The 18,517-nt window shown below is 37.6% G+C and overlaps 1 protein-coding gene across 9 annotated transcripts in view; it reads left to right on the top strand.

The window, feature by feature from the left end:
• LOC101335276 (carotenoid-cleaving dioxygenase, mitochondrial) overlaps positions 1 to 18,517 on the top strand; it is a 48,393-nt gene that overhangs the window by 5,685 nt on the left and 24,191 nt on the right. For 6 of the 9 annotated variants that reach the window (XM_033862057.2, XM_033862054.2, XM_033862055.2 and 3 more), the window contains one exon: positions 7,604 to 7,808. In XM_033862057.2, the coding sequence (XP_033717948.1) occupies positions 7,604 to 7,808 (205 nt within the window). Of the gene's footprint in view, positions 1 to 1,327; positions 2,360 to 7,603; positions 7,809 to 8,603; positions 8,683 to 18,517 lie in introns of those variants that run through there. The other 3 variants (XM_033862060.2, XM_073808210.1, XM_033862061.2) reach the window with 3 other exon arrangements.

Here is an 18,517-nt window from a genome sequence, read left to right as displayed (position 1 = left end):
TAACAGAGTCTAGGTCCATCCATAGAAATGGGATTTTTAAATACTGAGTGCAACAGGAAGACTCTCTCTGAGTTGATATGACAAATCAGCTGGATTTTGAGTTATTCTGTTACCTGAGAGTTATTTAATGTAAATACGAAGATGACTCTGCTGGCCTATCATCATTAAGAAATGTTCTTGAGTTATTTTTTTCCTAAGCATTTGTTATTAATGTGAAAGATAAGGCTAACATTGTTTCAGAGTGGATTTCGCATTATATTTGTTATATCTTGATAGTGTCACCATTGTTCAGCATCTGGTTCTTCCCTGTGTAGGTTAAATTTGATCATTTCATTGGGTGTGTATAAGACTAGGGAACTGATTTTTAGTCACAGTGTGTTTACTGGTCAGAACATCTACCTCCGGGGAAAAAGTTCCTGAAAGCGTAATTAATGCTTATTTTTTAATCAAATTGGATGTCTTTGGTACCATCCACATGAGAATAATTATCTCACAACTGGAAATATGCTATTGCAGGAATATATTTGCCCTTTGATTTATACTTATCACTCATTTCAATAAGATTTCATAAAGTTTATAAATTATTCTTCACTAATTACAAATCAAAATATATTTTGAGTTTCTTTGTACATCATGATCTGCTAGACACTGTGGGGAGTACAGAATAGTTTAAGATACTCTGTTCTCCCTTCTGACAAGTTTGACCACTCTTTTTTTTTTAACATCTGTATTGGAGCATAATTGCTTTATGATGGTGTGTTAGTTTCTGCTTTATAACAAAGTGAATCAGCTATACATATACATATATCCCCATATCTCCTCCCTCCTGCGTCTCCCTCCCACCCTCCCTATCCCACCCATCTAGGTAGTCACAAGGCGCCGAGCTGATCTCCCTGTGTAAGCACTCTTTTCTTGAAATACACTTACGTGTCTTTGCTAGGAAGACATGATATGTCAATGTTAAAAGTATTTCTGTGGCACTAACTCCTTTTAGTGGAAGTTACTAGAAGGCTTTCGCAAGGGGGTCAGATAGGTAGATTTTTTTTTTTTTTTTTTGCAGTACGCGGGCCTCTCACTGTTGTGCCCTCTCCCGTTGCGGAGCGCAGGCTCCGGACGCGCAGGCTCAGTGACCATGGCTCACGGGCCTAGTTGCTCTGCGGCATGTGGGATCTTCCCGGACCGGGGCACGAACCCACCTCTCCTGCATGGGCAGGCGGACTCTTAACCACTGCGCCACCAGGGAAGACCAGATAGGTAGATTTTTTTTTCTTTTTTGGTACGCGGGCCTCTCACTGCCGTGGCCTCTCCCGTTGCGGAGCACTGGCCCCGGACGCGCAGGCCCAGCGGCCATGGCCCACGGGCCCAGCCGCTCCGCGGCATGCGGGATCCTCCCGGACCGGGGCACGAACCCGCGTGCCTCGCATCGGCAGGCGGACTCCCAACCACTGTGCCACCAGGGAAGCCCCAGATAGGTAGATTTTGAAATGGGTTTTTGGAAAGGAAAGAGGGAGGATATTTCAGGCAGGGAAAAATTTGATCAGAGGCACAGAAGAAAAAAACGTGGTAAGTCATTTTACTGGGCTGAGAATTCACAAAGGGGAATAGTGTATCATCTAAACTGCTAGAGAGCAGGACAGAATCTGTTCTCAATTTGTAGCACAGTATTTGATACATTGGAGCTCAGAAATGTTTGTTAAATTAATAAATTATTTATGATTATTAGTTTTTTAAGGGTATACCTTCACAGGGCTTTAGTCATACTAGATTGTTAGAGAATGTTTTGCAAATTAAGTGAATAGAAAAGGAAAGGTGAGATGCTAGAAAGGCAGAGAGACAAAGGATGAAAGGTAGGTTGTGGCCAGATTGTAAAGTCCTTTGTTGACAGATTAAATTTGGACTTTATTCTGTAAAGGAAGAGGAGATCTGAATCATTCAGAGGAGAGGAGTGGCGTAATGAAATTTATCCCCTGGATCAACTGAATTGTAGTGTGAGGACAGATTTGAAAGAGGAAAGTTTAGGGAGGGAGACCACTATTGGTGGTCCAATTTCAGTATTTCTAACAGCAACTTACTATAGATAGGTTGTTGGGATACTTGTTCTGGAAATGAGACCAAGAGTGGTTGCAGGCATTTTGAAGTCCTGCCCTTTAATCCCCACCCCCTTCTATTCTGTCAGTGAGCCAGGGACAGCCCAGGAAGTGAGCGTTTCACTGCCAGTCAATGTGAGGATTTGGAAATCACAGATCTGCTGCTACTGAACTCGATACAAAGATGTTTTTTCAAATCTTTCTACGTTTCGTCAGCAATCTTTCTACCATTGTAACTGGTTTCCTTTCTGTGGTAGTACACTGGATTCCAGGTAGGGGATTTGCCCCTTCCTCTTCCTCTTTCTCCTTTTTCTACCAGCCTGAACTTAGATCTCTGTGCCTCTTTCCTGAAGAATACTAGGGGCTTCTGAAGTTTTCCAATCTGTGTGGAGCAGATACAGGCGGCAGCACTGCAGAGCTGGGAGTTAAAGAAGATTGAGTCAGGATTTGTTTACTTGTTTTCAGGGAAACAGCCTTTCTGTTTGTATATTTTATACAACATAAAGGGGTGGGATTCAGGGTTTAGGAATTCTCTTGGATCTGCAATAGGAAGAATATTCACTATTTAGAATTTTCTCATTTGAGAATCATTGCTACATGTTCTAATGTAAATGTTTGGTTCTTCTGTTTGCATTCTGGGGGACTGCCTTAAAACCTCTGTTTATTGTTTTGTAGCTTTCTGTTGTATCTACTAACTGTTACATGATTTTATTCTTGAAATTGGCTGATATAGAGCTATTAGACATCATACTGATATGCACTAAAAACTTTAAAGTTATTTAATTCGGGGGTGGTGGTGATGGTGTGACGAATTGGGAGATTGGGATTGACATATATACACTAATATGTATAAAATGGATAACTAATAAGAACCTGCTGTATAAAAAATAAATAAAATTCAAAAACAAAACAAAACAAAAAAACAAGAGAAAACCTCATTGTCCTTCAACCACACATTCCCATTGTTCTTGAAACCTGCTTTATGGGGGGATGGCACCTGAAGAAGGAAAATAACAACCGCCCAGGCTGTTATATCTTTCTGATAAATACCAGGCTGCAGTCACTTGTGAACGTTTCCCTCATTAGGTTTGGGTAATTAATTGCTGAGTCTTGCTGCTTTCTTTTGAGAAAGGGACAGTATATAAAATATATCTTATAAAAAAATATGCTGCATCTGATTTAAGAATAAATGCTCAATTTCAGGGCTGCAAAAAAATGAAAAATAAAAAAATAAATTATTTAATTCAGTAATGTAGTGCTTGCTCTACGTAAGGCAATGTGTTAGGTAATGGGGTGGAGACAAAAACAAGACCCTGTACTCAAGGAGTACTGGTAGTAGAAGTCATAAACTATATTCATCTTTATCACACTAGGTGGAGTAAGACAAATGCCGTAAGAGAGCTAAAACAGATGCTGTGTGATTTTAGACTAAGGAGAATCAGTTCTTACTATATGAAATGGGAATATTGTGTTTATGAAGATGGTGACATCTTGAAGGATGCATCACCTTAAGTAGATGAGAAATATCCTAGGTGAAGACAGGTATACGATTATGATGAGAAGAGACTGGAGAGCAGTCCAGTTTGGCTGGAGGAGAAGGTATTAGTGAGAGGCATTACTGGACAGGTAGGTTGGTGTGAGACTGTACAGTGCCTTCATCAATGCCTGGCCAAGTAGTTCAGACCTTATTTGGTAGACAGTGAGGAGTCATTAGTAAAGGTTTTATAGAGGAATATACAACACAATCAGATCTGTGGCTTAGAAGATGAATTCAGTAGCAGTGCTCCCTAATGCTTTTACGTTATAGCTCACATAGAAAATGATAATATTTTTACTGCATAGTGGAGTAAATTGGATGGGATCTGGAACCCCATGAGCTGTGTAGAGCTGGAGGTGATTGACATGGGGCCTCGGCCATCCTAAGGACTAAGGGGATCAAGAGGCCCACCAATTAGGAAGCTCTGGCATAGATGATAGCTTCCCTATCTAGTTTCAATGTAGGAGGCTGTGATAATATCCATCTAAGAGGTTGTGAGGACCTAAATTATGACAGTAGAAAGGAAGTTACTGCTAGGCAAGAGAATATGAAGCATCAGTGCTTATGAGAACAGGTTCAGGCTGCAAGAAAAATTGGGGGAGCTACCCAGGAGAGGTGGACTGGTAAAAATCTTTGCAAAGGATTTGTCCCAGGCACCCTTGCAAACTTCTGAGCCCTAGTAATATATAATGGCTACCCTATATCATCCCCTTGTCCTCTTCCTGGCATTGTGTGGGTATAATCAGCAGAATTTAACCACTTATTGAATGTTAGGGGGACAGTGAAGGAAGACAAATTCAAGGCCCACAGAGATTTTGAAGCTATGTTATTTAGCAGGTGGGAAAATTGATTTGGAAGGGAGAAAATGAAAAATTCTCTTTTGACATGTTGAGAGTCACCTGCAAGAAGTAATTGGTGAAAATAAGGGACTAGATGAGATTACCAAGGGAGAGTGCTGAGGTTAAAGAGTAAAGGTCCAAGGTCAGACTTTAGGAACACATTCATGAGGTGATAAGAAGAGGAACCAATAAAGGGAATTAACTTTTGGAAATTATCTATTATTATTATATTTAATTATGATGATGGACTTGAACAGGAAGTTTTATCTGCCTTTTATTCTCATTATCCACATTTTATCATTGAAAAATCTGAGGCTCAGAGTGATTAGTAACTTGCCCAAGGTTGCTAGCTAGTAAGTAGGAAGCTGGCATAAAGCAAACAGAGGAAGCAGGAAAGTTAGAAAAGTGCAATGTCTCAGAAGCTAAGAATAGAAAGGTGTTTAAGGAGCTGGTGCCTACAATATCAAGCACTATGGGAAATATGAAGAATATATAATAAACTGCCACCAGGATGCTATGGAGTACAGAACATATAAACATGTAAATGTTTTCTAAAATGTAACATGTTTTAAGTTCATGAATCTCTATTAAGACAAATACCCAATCAGGGTATTCAGTTTACTTCTACTTAAGTAAGAGGAGTAAAAGATCTGACCTCAGGGAACTTATTTTAATCTAAGAGTGAAAATAAGATAAATATGCATAATAATAATAAAAGTAGTAAGATAAATACCAGAGGGTTTCCTTTTCTAAGTTTTCAAAGCATCCTCTTTATACCTCTAATCTTGTGGTTCTCAAATTTTATTGTAGTATGCCTAAGAATACCTGCTTGCCCTACCTCAGAGATTCTGATTTCTTAGGTCCAGAGTGGGGTCCATGAATCTGCTCATTAGCAATAACACCAGGTATTTCTGTTACAAGTAGACCCCAGGCCAGACCTTGAGAAATAATGCTCAAACAAAACGCTGACTACAGTATAAATGATCTACTTATATGTCTGTTTCCTAGGCAGTGAGTTCCTTTACGTTTGAGTTCTAACACTTTTTATCCCTCGGCAGTGCCTATCACTTTGTTGAATGAATAAATAATTCAAAGAAAGAAGATATTACATCTTGTTGATTGGTCATTGAAAGCTACATAAATAATAGGTAACATTGTTTGAGGGACTTCCATGGTGGCGAAGTGGTTGGGAATCCGCCTGCCAATGCAGGGCACACAGGTTCGATCCCTGGTCTGGGAAGATCCCACATGCCATGGAGCAACTAAGCCCGTGAGTCACAACTACTGAGCTTGTGCTCTAGAGCCCGCAAGCCACAACTACTGAGCCCCTGTGCCACAATTACTGAAACCCAGGTGCCTAGAGCCTGTGCTCCGCAACAAGAGAAGCCGCCGCAATGAGAAGCCCATGCACTGCTATGAAGAGTAGCCCCTGCTCACCGCAACTAGAGAAAGCCTGCACGCAGCAACAAAGACCCAATGCAGTCAAAAATAAATTTAAAAAAAATTTATAAAAAAAGACTCAAAAAATTGTTTGAGTATTTACTATGTTCTAAAAACTTAATATAACCTAACCTGTTTATTATTTATAGCCTTAGGAGAAATAAGGATTATTATTATTCCTATCTTAGAAGGAGGAAGCAGCACAGAGAGGTGGTCTTCCTCAAGGCTAATTATTTGGAAAATGGGAGGCCAAGATTTGAACCCAAGCATTCTAGAGCCAGTCAGAGCCTGGGCCCACACTCTTAAGTATTACACTATGCTGCCTCTTAAAGGAAATAGCATTTCAGATAGACTTTGAACAATAGATAAAATTTCCTTAGGGATAGATTAGTGGGAAGGACATTCAGGGTGAAAGTGAATTTTCTTTGGGAAATCAGGAAATAGTTGGGTTTGACCAAATTGTTACTTATAGGAAAGTAGAAGGACTCAAGTGCTCTAAACTCAATTTTTGAAAGAGTTGAAAGAAGTGGGATAATAGATACAATATTATAAAATGTTCTGCTAAAACAATAGTGTCCCTATGTTTTAGTTAGGTTTTCTAGTTTAGACTTCATCACTGTTAAAGTTTTATGAAATAAAATAAAAGACTATATTTTATAGTATCTAATTAATTATGTACTTGACCACCCCTCTGTGTTAGGAAATACTGCCTGTGAACACTGAATAAATATGAAATAAAGGGATAATTTTCAGCTCTATTATAAAATAATGACTTTTTTGTGGCTTTTGAATTTCTGGTAATTTCAGACCAGGTTTCACTGCATAATTTAATTTATGATACCTTTTTCCTAGAAAATGCCATGTTCACTCATGTGTGTACCATTAAAATAGCAGAAATTAGGGGCTCCCCTGGTGGCACAGTGGTTAAGAATCCGCCTGCCAATGCAGGGGACATGGGTTTGAGCCCTGGTCCGGGAAGATCCCACATGCCGTGGAGCAACTAAGCCCGAGCGCCACAACTACTGAACCCACGTGCCACAACTACTGAAGCCCACACGCATAGTGCCTGTGCTCCGCAACAAGAGAAGCCACCGCAATGAGAAGCCCATGCACTGCAACGAAGAGTAGTCCCCACTACCCACAACTAGAGAAAGCCACGCAGCAACGAAGACCCAACGCAGCCAAAAATAAATAAATAAATAAAAATTTTTAAAAATGGCAGAAATTAAATTGCAGATCCTATTAAATTCTCATAAATCACTATGAAATCTTTGGGATCACATTCTGGTGTACCTAAAGTACTGAGGTCAATGTAATTATGATAATATTGAATGGTGGGTATTTTTTATTATAACAATGATGTGTAGCTATTAGTACATCTGTGCTTAGCATGTAGATTCAGTGTTGTGAAAAGACCAGCATTGTTCAACTATGAGAAATGACAATAGTGGTAACTAAAGTCCTGAGTTAATTCTTAGGCAGATTTGTACTGCAAGAACACAAAAAGGATTATTGTGGTTCAAAAATGGAGAACCAAAGAGTTGGTGGTCTGAGAATGAGGAAGAAGAGGAATTTGGGGACTATATTTGGTGTTAGGTTTATACTTCTCTTACCAGTAGATGAGAATATTGTCTATGGAGAAACAGGAATGTTCATAGAAGATTGGTAAAATTTTTGTGCTTTTGATTTCCTCTTCACAGTGTTGAAGAAGTACATGGAAAATACTCATCAGAAAAAAGTGATTTTCAGTAAGCGGAAGAGCCTTCCGTGTATTGCACCACTTTTAACCACGGTGGAGGAGACTCCGCAGATCATCTCTGCTCGAGTCCGGGGACATTTTCCTAAGTGGCTCAATGGCTATCTGCTTCGAATTGGACCTGGGAAGTTCGAGTATGGGAAGGATAAGTAAGCCTTGATTTTGGAGAACAATTTGGATTTCTTAGCATGGACTGGTTCTATGGAATATGCATTAATATCTGCTTCCTCTCTGAGGCTAACATTGCCATGCGCTCCCTTTGATTACAGATGAGGAAACTATAGTCTACAGAAAAAAAATGGAGATTTAATTCTTTTTTAAAAGTTTTGACTTTTCTGCTTTGCAGAATATTGTAAATTTTAAGTCATCTGAAAGTTTATGCTAAAAGAGAAGTGTCAGGAACTATCTATAGGACTAGCAAGCTCTATTTCATCACAAGTTCCTGAAGGAAGGGGCAATGTCTTCACCTCATACCACTCCCTTACCCAGTACTCCCCAGACACAATGGCTCTTTCAGTTCCTCAAACCAGGCATGTTTATTTTTGCTCAGGGTCTTGGCATTGGCTTGCTCATCTCTCTTCCCAAGTCTGATTCTTGTCATTCAGATATGAGCTCAAATTTCACATCCTTTGAGCCTTCCCTGATCTCCCAATCTAAAAATGCTACTATTTTTTATATTACCTATTTTAATTCTCTGCATTATCAATATCCAGCATATTTTTGTTTGTTTATTTATTTATTAGCTGTGTTTCCTCACTAGATGGCAGTCCCATGACGGTGGGGATGTTTTCTTGTTAAACCCATATCCCCAATATCTAGGATAGTGCCCTGTACTTAAATAGCACTCAATAAATATATGTAAATAATTGAAAAAATCCAATAACTCTTTAGTGAATTGTTTCTCTGTGTGTCTACAGGGACATGAAGTGATGTGAAGAAACCACTATGGTCAGGAAAAAACCTACTAATCTACTAATCTACTAATCTACTGGCTGTACTAATTTACTTTTTCACCAACAGTGCGTGAGTGTTCTCTTTTCTGCACATCCTCCCCAACACTTGTTATTTCTTGTCTTTTCAATAATAGCCATTCTAACAGGTGGAGGGTGGTATGTCATTGTGGTTTTGATTTGCACATGCCTGATGACTAGTGATGTTGAGCATTTGTTCATGTACCTGTTGACCATCTGTATGTCTTTTTCTGGAAAATGTCTATACAGATCTTCAGCCCATTTTAAAACCAGGTTTATGTTTTTTTGCTATTGAGTGTATGAGTTCTTTATATATTTTAGATATTAACTGAATTTGTTTGCCCTCATTTAAAAAAATTTCATACTGTCATAAGCCTTTTTATCTGTGTTGCTACAAAATCTGAATGACTATTACTTTTAATGGCTGGATGATATTCCAGAAATCACTGCCCTTTAAAAAAATATGATAAAATACACATTACATAAAATTTTCCATCTAAAATTTGCCAACTATTTTTGAGCGTACATTCATTAGCATTAAGTACATTCACACTGCTGTGCTATCATCACCACCGTCCATCTACTTTTCATCTTGCAAAACTGAAACTCTGTACCCATTAAACAGTAACTCCCATGCTCCCCTTCCCCAAGCTCCTGGCAACCACTTAATTGTACCTTCTATTAGTTATATCATTCCTGTGGGCCTAGTGGGAATCTGATTACGGTCCTATTGTGTTTCTCCAGCTGTTGTTAGAAACATATCAAGAATTAGGGGCATGTTTAAGATATATTTCTTAATAACCCAGATATTTTAATTTGCTGAACGTGTTGCATCTTGTCTTTACTGAATATTAGACTTTTAAAATGCCACCGCTAGAAGGAAACAAAATGCAGTGTTCTTCCACCACCCTACCCCTCCCCAACCAGCTGCTGCAAGAAGCCCTTAAGAAGTTACTTTAAATGCTTAGGGTAATGGCTGGGGGGCTGGGAAGGTAGGGGACTGATTTGGAGGTAGAAAAAAAGAAAATGACTGAACTGACCTATGGACACCCACCCTTAGCCCTAACAGAGAAGCTCTACTTTTCCCTATTTTTATCTGGATTTTATGAAAGTTATAATTTGAAAAGATTATGAAGCAAAAAGGAAGAGGAGGAGGAAAAGAAAAATAAAACTACTAGTCCACTGCCCAGAGGGTAACAGCCTCTTACAAAAAGCACATGGTATTTCATCTGCTACAGGAGCAGCTTTAGTCAATTGTAAAGCCAAGTAGCAGAGCTACTCAGGGCCTGGGATTGCACCACAGGCCTCTTTTAATATAAAGATCTTTGTGGGGGAAGGAAAATGGGTGGTGTGGTTGGTCCTCATAAGTGTCTACTTTGTCCTTCAAATCAATTTTTTTTCAGAGCCAGCAGTAGGCATTTATAGCAAGAACAAGGTCTTGCCTGCCTCTTGTGAGAAGTACAGGTATCTTCAAGTTGAAGAGAAAACAAATTGAGGCTTAGTTTAGTGGTTTGGCTCCCAACTTAGATTTACTTATTTATTTTCATGGGAGACTTTTCTTTTTTATTTCTAAAAGGCATCATCAGTTATTTTTGTTATCATAATATACAACTTTCTCTTTTGTGGACCCCTAAGTCTCATTCATATCTTTCATGTCTTTTCAATAGAATTCACTTGCAAACATTTTGGGAGGCATTTCTTTAACTTTTTATTTTATATTGGAAAGTAGTTGATTAACAACGTTGTGATAGTGATAGTTTCAGGTGTACAGCAAAGTGATTCAGTTATACGTATACATGTATCTATTCTTTTTCAAATTCTTTTCCCACTTAGGTTGTTGCATGATATTGAGGATAGTTCCCTGTGTTATACAGTAAGTCCTTGTTGGTTATCCATTTTAAATATAGCAGTGTGTACGTGTCAATCCCAAACTCCCTAACTGCCCCTCTTGCCCACCCTTCCCCCCTGGTAACTATAAGTTCGTTCTCTAAGTCTGTGAGTCTCTTTCTGTTTTCTCAAAAAGTTCATTTGTTTTTAGATTCCGCGTATAAGTGATATCATACAATGTTTCTCTTTCTCTGTCTGACTTACTTCATTCAGTATGACAATCTCTAGGTCTGTCCACGTTGCTGCAAATGGCATTATTTCATTCTTTTTAATGGATGAATAATATCCCATTGTATGTATGTACCACCTCTTCTCTATCCATTCCTCTGTCGATGGACATTTAGGTTGCCTCCATATCTTGGCTATTGTAAACAGTGCTGCAATGAACATTGGAGTGCATGTATCCTTTTGGACCATGTTTTTCTCCAGATATATGCCCAGGAGTGGTATTGCAAGATCAAATGGTAGCTCTGTTTTTAGTTTTTTAAGGAGCCTCCATACTGTTCTCCATAGTGGCTGTACCAATTTATATTCCCACCAACAGTGTAGGAGGTTTCCCTTTTCTCTATATCCTCTCCAGCATTTATTGTTTGTAGTCGTTTTTTTTTTTTTTTTTTTTTTTTTTTTTTTTGCGGTATGTGGGCCTCCCACCGCTGCAGCCTCTCCCGCTGCGGAGCACAGGCTCCAGACGCGCAGGCTCAGCGGCCATGGCTCACGGGCCCAGCCGCTCCGCGGCATGTGGGATCTTCCCGGACCAGGGCACGAACCCGTGTCCCCTGCATCGGCAGGCGGACTCTCAACCACTGCGCCACCAGGGAAGCCTTGTTTGTAGTCTTTTTGACGATAGCCATTTTGACTGGTGTGAGGTGATATCTCAGTGTAGTTTTTATTTGCGTTTCTCTAATAATTAGTGATGTTGAACATCTTTTCATGTGCCTTTTGGCCATCTATATGTCTTCTTTGGAGAAAAGTCTATTTAGGTCTTCTGCACATTTTTTGACTGTGTTATTTGTTTTGATGATATAAGCTGCATGAGCTGTTTGTAAATTTTGGAGACTAATCCCTTGTTGAGCACATCATTTGCAAATATTTTCTCCCAATCTGTGGGTTGTCCTTTTGTTTTGTTTATGGTTTCCTTTGCTGTGCAAAAACGTTTGAGTTTAATTAGGTCTTATTTGTTTATTTTTGTTTTTATTTCTATTACTCTGGGAGATGGATCGAAAAAAAATATTGTTGTGATTTATGTCAGAGAGTGTTCTGCCTGTGTTTTCCTCTAAGAGTTTTATAGTGTCCGGTCTCGCATTTGGGTCTTTAATCCATTTTGAGCTTATTTTTGTGTATGGTGTTAAAGAATGTTCTAATTTCATTTTTTTACATATAGTTGTCCAGTTTTCCCAGCGCCATTTGTTGAAGAGACTGTCTTTCCAGCATTGTATAGTCTTGCCTCCTTTGTTGTAGATTAATTGACCATAGGTGAGTGGATTTATTTCTGGGCTTTCTATCCTGTTCCATTGATCTATATTTCTATTTTTGTGCCAGTACTGTACTGTTTTGATGACTATAGCTTTGCAGTATAGTCTGAAGCCAGGAAGCCTGATTTCTCCAGCTCCATTTTTCTTTCTCAAGATTGCTTTGGCTATTCCGGGTGTTTTGTGTCTCCGTACAAATTTTAAGATTTTTTGTTCTAGTTCTGTGAAAAATGCTATTGGTAATTTGATAGGGATTGCATTGAATCTGTAGATTGCCTTGAGTAGTATAGTCATTTTCACAGTATTGATTCTTCTAATCCAAGAACATGGTATATCTTTCCATCTGTTTGTGTCATCTTTGATTTCTTTCATCAGCATCTTATAGTTTTCAGAGTACAGGTCTTTTGCCTCCTTAGGTAGACTTATATCTAGGTATTTTATTCTTTTTGATGCAATGGTAAATGGGATTGTTTCCTTAATTTCTCTTTCTGGTCTTTTGTTGTTAGTGTATAGAAATGCAAGAGATTTCTGTGTATTAATTTTATAATCTGCAACTTTACCAAATTCGTTGATGAGCTCTAGTATTTTTCTGGTGACATCTTTAGGATTTTCTATGTATAGTATCATGTCATCTGCAAACAGTGACAGTTTAACTTCTTCTTTTGCAATTTGGATTCCTTTTATTTCTTTTTCTTCTCTGATTGCTGTGGCTAGCACTTCCAAAACTATGTTGAATAAAAGTGGCGAGAGTGGACATCGTTGTCTTATTCCTGATATTAGAGGAAATGCCTTCAGCTTTTCACCATTGAGTATGATGTTAGCTGTAGGTTTTTCGTATATGGCCATTATTATGTTGAGATATGTTCCCTCTATGCCCACTTTGTGAAGAGTTTTTATCATAAATGGGTGCTGAATTTTGTCAAAAGCTTTTTCTGAATCTATTGAAATGATCATATGGTTTTTATTCTTCAGTTTGTTGATGTGGAGTATCATATTGACTGATTTGTGTATACTGAAAAATCCTTGCATCCTTGGGATAAATCCCACTTGATCATGGTGTATGATCCTTTTAATGTGTTGTTGGATTCTGTTTGCTAGTATTTTGTTGAGGATTTTTGCGTCTTATGTTCATCAGTGATATCTTTGTCTGTTTTGTGGTATCTTTGTCTGGTTTTGGTATCAGGGTGATGGTAGACTCATAGAATGAGTTTGGGAGCTCTCCTTCCTCTGAAATTTTTTGGAAGAGTTTCAGAAAGATAGGTGTTAGCTCTTCTCTAAATGTTTGGTAGAACTTCTGAAGCCATCAGGCCTCGACTTTTGTTTGTTGGGAGTTTTTAAATCACAATTTCAACTTCAGTGCTTGTAATTGGCCTGTTCATATTTTCTGTTTCTTCCTGGTTCAGTCTTGGGATAATGTACCTTTCTAAGAATTTGTCAATTTCTTCCAGGTTGTCCATTTATTGGTATACAGTTGTTTGTAGTAGTTTCTTATGATCCTTTGTATTTCTGTGGTGTCACTTGTTAACTTTTCCTTTTCCATTTCTAATGTTATTGATTTGAGTCCCCTCGCTTTTTTCTTGATGAGTCTGGCTAAAGGTTTATCAATTTTGTTCATCTTTTCAAAGTACCAGCTTTTAATTTCATTGATCTTTGCTATTGTTCTCTTCATTTTTATTTCATTTATTTCTGCTCTGATCTTTATGATTTCTTTCCTTCTACGAACTTAGGTTTTGTTTGTTCTTCTTTCTCTAGTTCCTTTAGATGTAAGTTTAGGTTGTTTATCTGGGATTTTTCTTGTTTCTTGAGGTAAGATTGTATTGCTATAAACTTCCCTCTTAGTACTGCAGGATTGGTTGGAGCATTTAATTCATTTACATTTAAAAAAAATTTTATTTAGTTTTGGCTGTGTTGGGTCTTCGTTGTTGTGTGTGGGCTTTCTCTGTTTGCGGTGAGTGGGGGCTACTCTTTTTGTGGTGCGCGGGCTTCTCATTGCAGTGGCTTCTCTTGTTGCGGAGCATGGGCTGTGGCCTTGCAGGCTTCAGTAGTTGCAGCACATGGGCTCAGTAGTTGTGGCACACAGGCCCTAGAGCGAACGGGCTTCAGTAGTTGTGGTGCACAGACTCAGTAGTTGTGGCTCGTGGGCTGTAGAGCGCAGGCTCAGTAGTTGTGGTGCATGGGATTAGTTGCTCTGCGGCATGTGGGATCTTCCCAGACCAGGGCTTGAACCCACATCCCCTTCATTGGCAGGTGGATTCTTAACCACTGTGCCACCAGGGAAGCCCCTTAATTCATTTACATTTAAGGTAATTATTGATATGTATGTTCCTGTTCCCATTTTCTTAATTGTTTTAGGTGTGTTTTGTAAGTCTTTTTCTTCTCTTCCTCTTTTGTTCTCTTCTTTTGTGGTTTGATGACCATCTTTAGTGTTGTGTTTGGGTTGCTTTTTCTTTTGTGTGTGTCTATCTATTGTAGTTTTTGGGCTTGCTGTTCCCATGAGGTTTTGATATAGCAGTCTATATGTGTACAAGGTTATTTTAAGTTTCTGGTCTCTGCCCCGACTAGGGGCAGAGACTAGGACCAGCCAAATGTCTTCTTTCCTCTTGATCTTTCCCTGATAACCTCATCCTTCCATCCTGTTGCTCCTGTGCATAGATAACGTTTTTTAACACTTCTCCATTGTTGCAGTAATCATTTTGTATTATAGTTATTTACATGCCTGTAATTGCTGGGCTTGGACAATGCCTGGCAGATAGTAGGGACTCAAAAAATGTTGGTTGATTTGAATAAATGAATGCATAGAATGACAGGGTAGTCTAGAAGGATCTTGTGAGGTGGAATCTAACAAGTTAAAATTTATTAAAGGTAAATATGAATCAAGAAAACCAGTTATGGGCTTCCCTGGTGGTGCAGTGGTTGAGAGTCCGCCTGCCGATGCAGGGGACACGGGTTCGTGCCCCGGTCCGGGAAGATCCCACATGCTGCGGAGCAGCTGGGCTCATGAGCCATGGCCGCTGAGCCTGCGCGTCCGGAGCCTGTGCTCTGCAACGGGAGAGGCCACAGCAGTGAGAGGCCCGCGTACCGCAAAAAAAAAAAAAAAAAAAAAAAAAGAAAACCAGTTATTACAAGAATGAAGATGGAAGAGATTGGTTTAACAGCAGAATGTGTTAAAAATTAGGGGTTTTGCTTGACAGCTCAGTGCAAGTCAGCAATTTGAGGTGGTAACAAATAAAAACGAGAAAGAAAGAAAAGAATATGAAATATCTTAAATGAGGAATCTGAATGTCTGAGTTTATACACAGAGTATTGTGTTTGGCTCTACGTATCATGATTTTATTGGGATTTAGACCAGAATAACAATAATTATTGAAACTATTTTGTTTTTAATGTTTTTTGATAAAAATTACCAAAATAGAGTGAGAAACCACTAGCTAACGTTATCAAGGAAAAAGGGAGAAAACAATGACAATGAAGGAATTCCCTGGCGGTCCAGTGGTTAGGACTCTGCACTTCCATTGCAGGGGACACGGGTTTGATGCCTGGTCAGGGAACCAAGATCCCACAAGCTGCATGGTGTGGCCAAAAAAAAAAAAAAGAAAAATAGAAAAGAAAAGAAGAAAAGAGAGAAATGACAATGAAAAAGAAGCCATTGAAATAGATAAAAAATTATAGAAGATTTTGTTGGCCTTTATGCAAATACATTTGAAAAGCTCAAGGAAATGGATAATTCCCTGAGGAAATACAGATTACCAAAATTGATAGAGGTAGAAAGTTTAAACAGACCAATTTCTGTTGAAGAAAACAAGAAACTTATTGTGAAACTGCTTCTTAAAAAAAGCAGTAGGCCCAGATTATTTCACAGGGAAATTCTACCAAACCTTCAAATATCAGATAGTTTCAGTGCTCTATATATTATTTTAAAGGATTGAAAATGAAGGGAAGTTTCCCACTTCTTTTTATGAAGCAAGTATAATATTGATATCTATACATGATAAAATTGTTACAAAAAAGAAGACAATTATTCATATTATTTATGAATATCCATAAAAAAGTACAAAATATATACTACTAATATAATACTAATAAATATTTTCTTAGCAAACAGAATCCAACACTACATTAAACATATAATTCACTGTAATTCAGTAGGATTAATTCCAAGAATGCAAGATAGGTTCATTATTTGGAAATCCATTACTGTCATATACCATATTAATAGATCTCAAGAAAAATAATCATAATCATAGTCATAATCATAATCTTCTCCATAAATGCTAATAAAATGTTTGTCAAAATTCAACATCCATTCCTCATAAAAATACTCAAGATAGTAGGACTTGAGGGATACTTTCTTAACACGATTTTGTACATATGTATATATACACATACATACCTATTTATATATGTATTTTATATATACATATATTTATATATGTGAGTATATGTGTGTGTATATATATACATGTATACATATATATACACGTATATATCTACACACAGGTATAAATTAATATATTTTCATTTTAGTCCTAAAACCAGTAATATTAATTGGGGAACATTACAAGTTTTTTTCTAAAGCAGAAACAAGGAAAGAATGGCTACTATCTTCACTTCTATTTAACCAGATGTAGCCAATACAATTAGACTAAAGAAATTAATTAGAGGCACACGGATTAATAAAGTAAACCTGGAAAGCCGCAGAGAATTAATGACAGAATAACACAAACAAATAAAAGGTGAGGTAACAGGATGTAAAATTAACATACTGAAATCACTAGCTTTCATATACACAAATAATAACCAGTTAGGGGGCATAATGGTAGGAAAAAACCTCATTTAAAATAGCAACAAAGAAGAGTAAATGCTCAGAAATGAGTTTAACAAGAAATGTGCAAACTTTCAAACACTCCTAAAAGACCCAATTAACTAGAAAGATCCTCTGTTCTTGAATAGGCTGGATGATTCAACATCACAAACATGTCAGTTCTCCCTAAGTTAATTTTTAAATTTAATACAATCTTAATAAAAATTCCAGTTTTTAAAGGAAGTTAGACAAATGAATACTAAAGTTCATGTGGAAAAATAAATATGCAAGAATAGTCAAGAAAACACTAAAAAGAAAATTCTCAGCGAGGGGTGGGGACTAGCCCTGTCAGATGTTAAAGTATACTATAAAGACTCTATAATTAAAACATTGTGATATTGATGCATGAATGGACAAATAGACAAGTGATACAGAATAAAAAGCCCAGAAATGGACCCAAGAACTTATGGAAATTGAGTTTATAAACTCAATAAAATTGCGGGAGAAGGCAGATTAAACATCCTCTCATATCAAAAATGATAAAATTAAAAAGATGTCATCTCAAATCACTGCATAAAGAGGGCCTTAAAAAAAAAACACCTTTATTTCCTGCAGTTAAAAAAAAATTGTGGTAAAAAACACAACTCAACCATATTTAAATGTACAGGTTAGTGTTGTGAAACAGATCTTCAGAACTTTTTCATCTTGAGAAACTGAAACTCTATACCCATTAAACAATAGCTCTCCATTTCCCCCTCCCCTGAGCCCCTGGTAACCACCATTCTACTTTCTGTTTCTGTGAATTTGACTACTTAAGATATCTCATGTAAGTGCTATCATATAGTATTTGTCTTTTGTGACTGGCTTATTTCATTTAGATGGTGTCCTTAAGGTTTATCCATGTTATAGCATGTGACAGAATTTCTTTCCTTTATAAGGCTGTATAATATTCCATTGTATGTTAAATTTTGTTTATCCCATTTTTCAGCTGATGGACGCTTGGGTTGTTTCCACCTTTTGGTTACTGTAAATAATGCTGCTGTAAGATGGGTGTACAAATAGCTCTTTGAATCCCTGCTTTCAAGACCGTAGCCTTTTAAGACAAGCCTTTAAGAGAAGACCAAGCCTTTTAGTTGTTATTCATGCTGAAGACATTAAGCATTCAATCTGTCAAGCATAAGAGAGAAGAGACTAAATAATATTAAACCCTTTTAAAAGCAAAGCACAAACTTTTCCTTACAGTTTTGATGTTCCATCATTTAGATACATCATTTCTATAGTGTAATTATATGGACGAAAATGATTATCCAGTAAGGGTAGTCATGGGTAGTCATCTTACTTGCTTACTTTAGCATAGTTCTGATAAATTTGAAAAAATTTTAAATAAATAGAAAATGTAATATGTATAAGATATGAAGATAACTATCTCTAAAAGTTTTGGAATCCATTTTAATTTGAGAAATGTCAAGCATTCCATATGATGATATCTTGGCTATAGGTTAAAGACAGAATTATCTTAGGCATCACCAGCTTAGGGTTTTTCTTTAGCCCTCTGATGTGTGAGCTTTTTGAGAAGGGGTAAGGGTCAAGAGAATGTAAGTTGCTCTTTCATTGTTGTACTCCAGGATATACTCAAAAGCTCTCAACCCTTAATTTCAAGTTCTTTGACTGAGCAGGTTCTGCTGGGAAGCCATCCCATTTCCTTATTTCTGTATTTGAAATCTCTCATT

This window comes from Tursiops truncatus, chromosome 8, assembly GCF_011762595.2.
Source record: "Tursiops truncatus isolate mTurTru1 chromosome 8, mTurTru1.mat.Y, whole genome shotgun sequence".
Classification (NCBI taxonomy): Eukaryota; Metazoa; Chordata; class Mammalia; order Artiodactyla; family Delphinidae; genus Tursiops; species Tursiops truncatus.
Note: the sequence above shows the minus strand (reverse complement) of the source record. Positions and strands in the feature narration are given on the sequence as shown.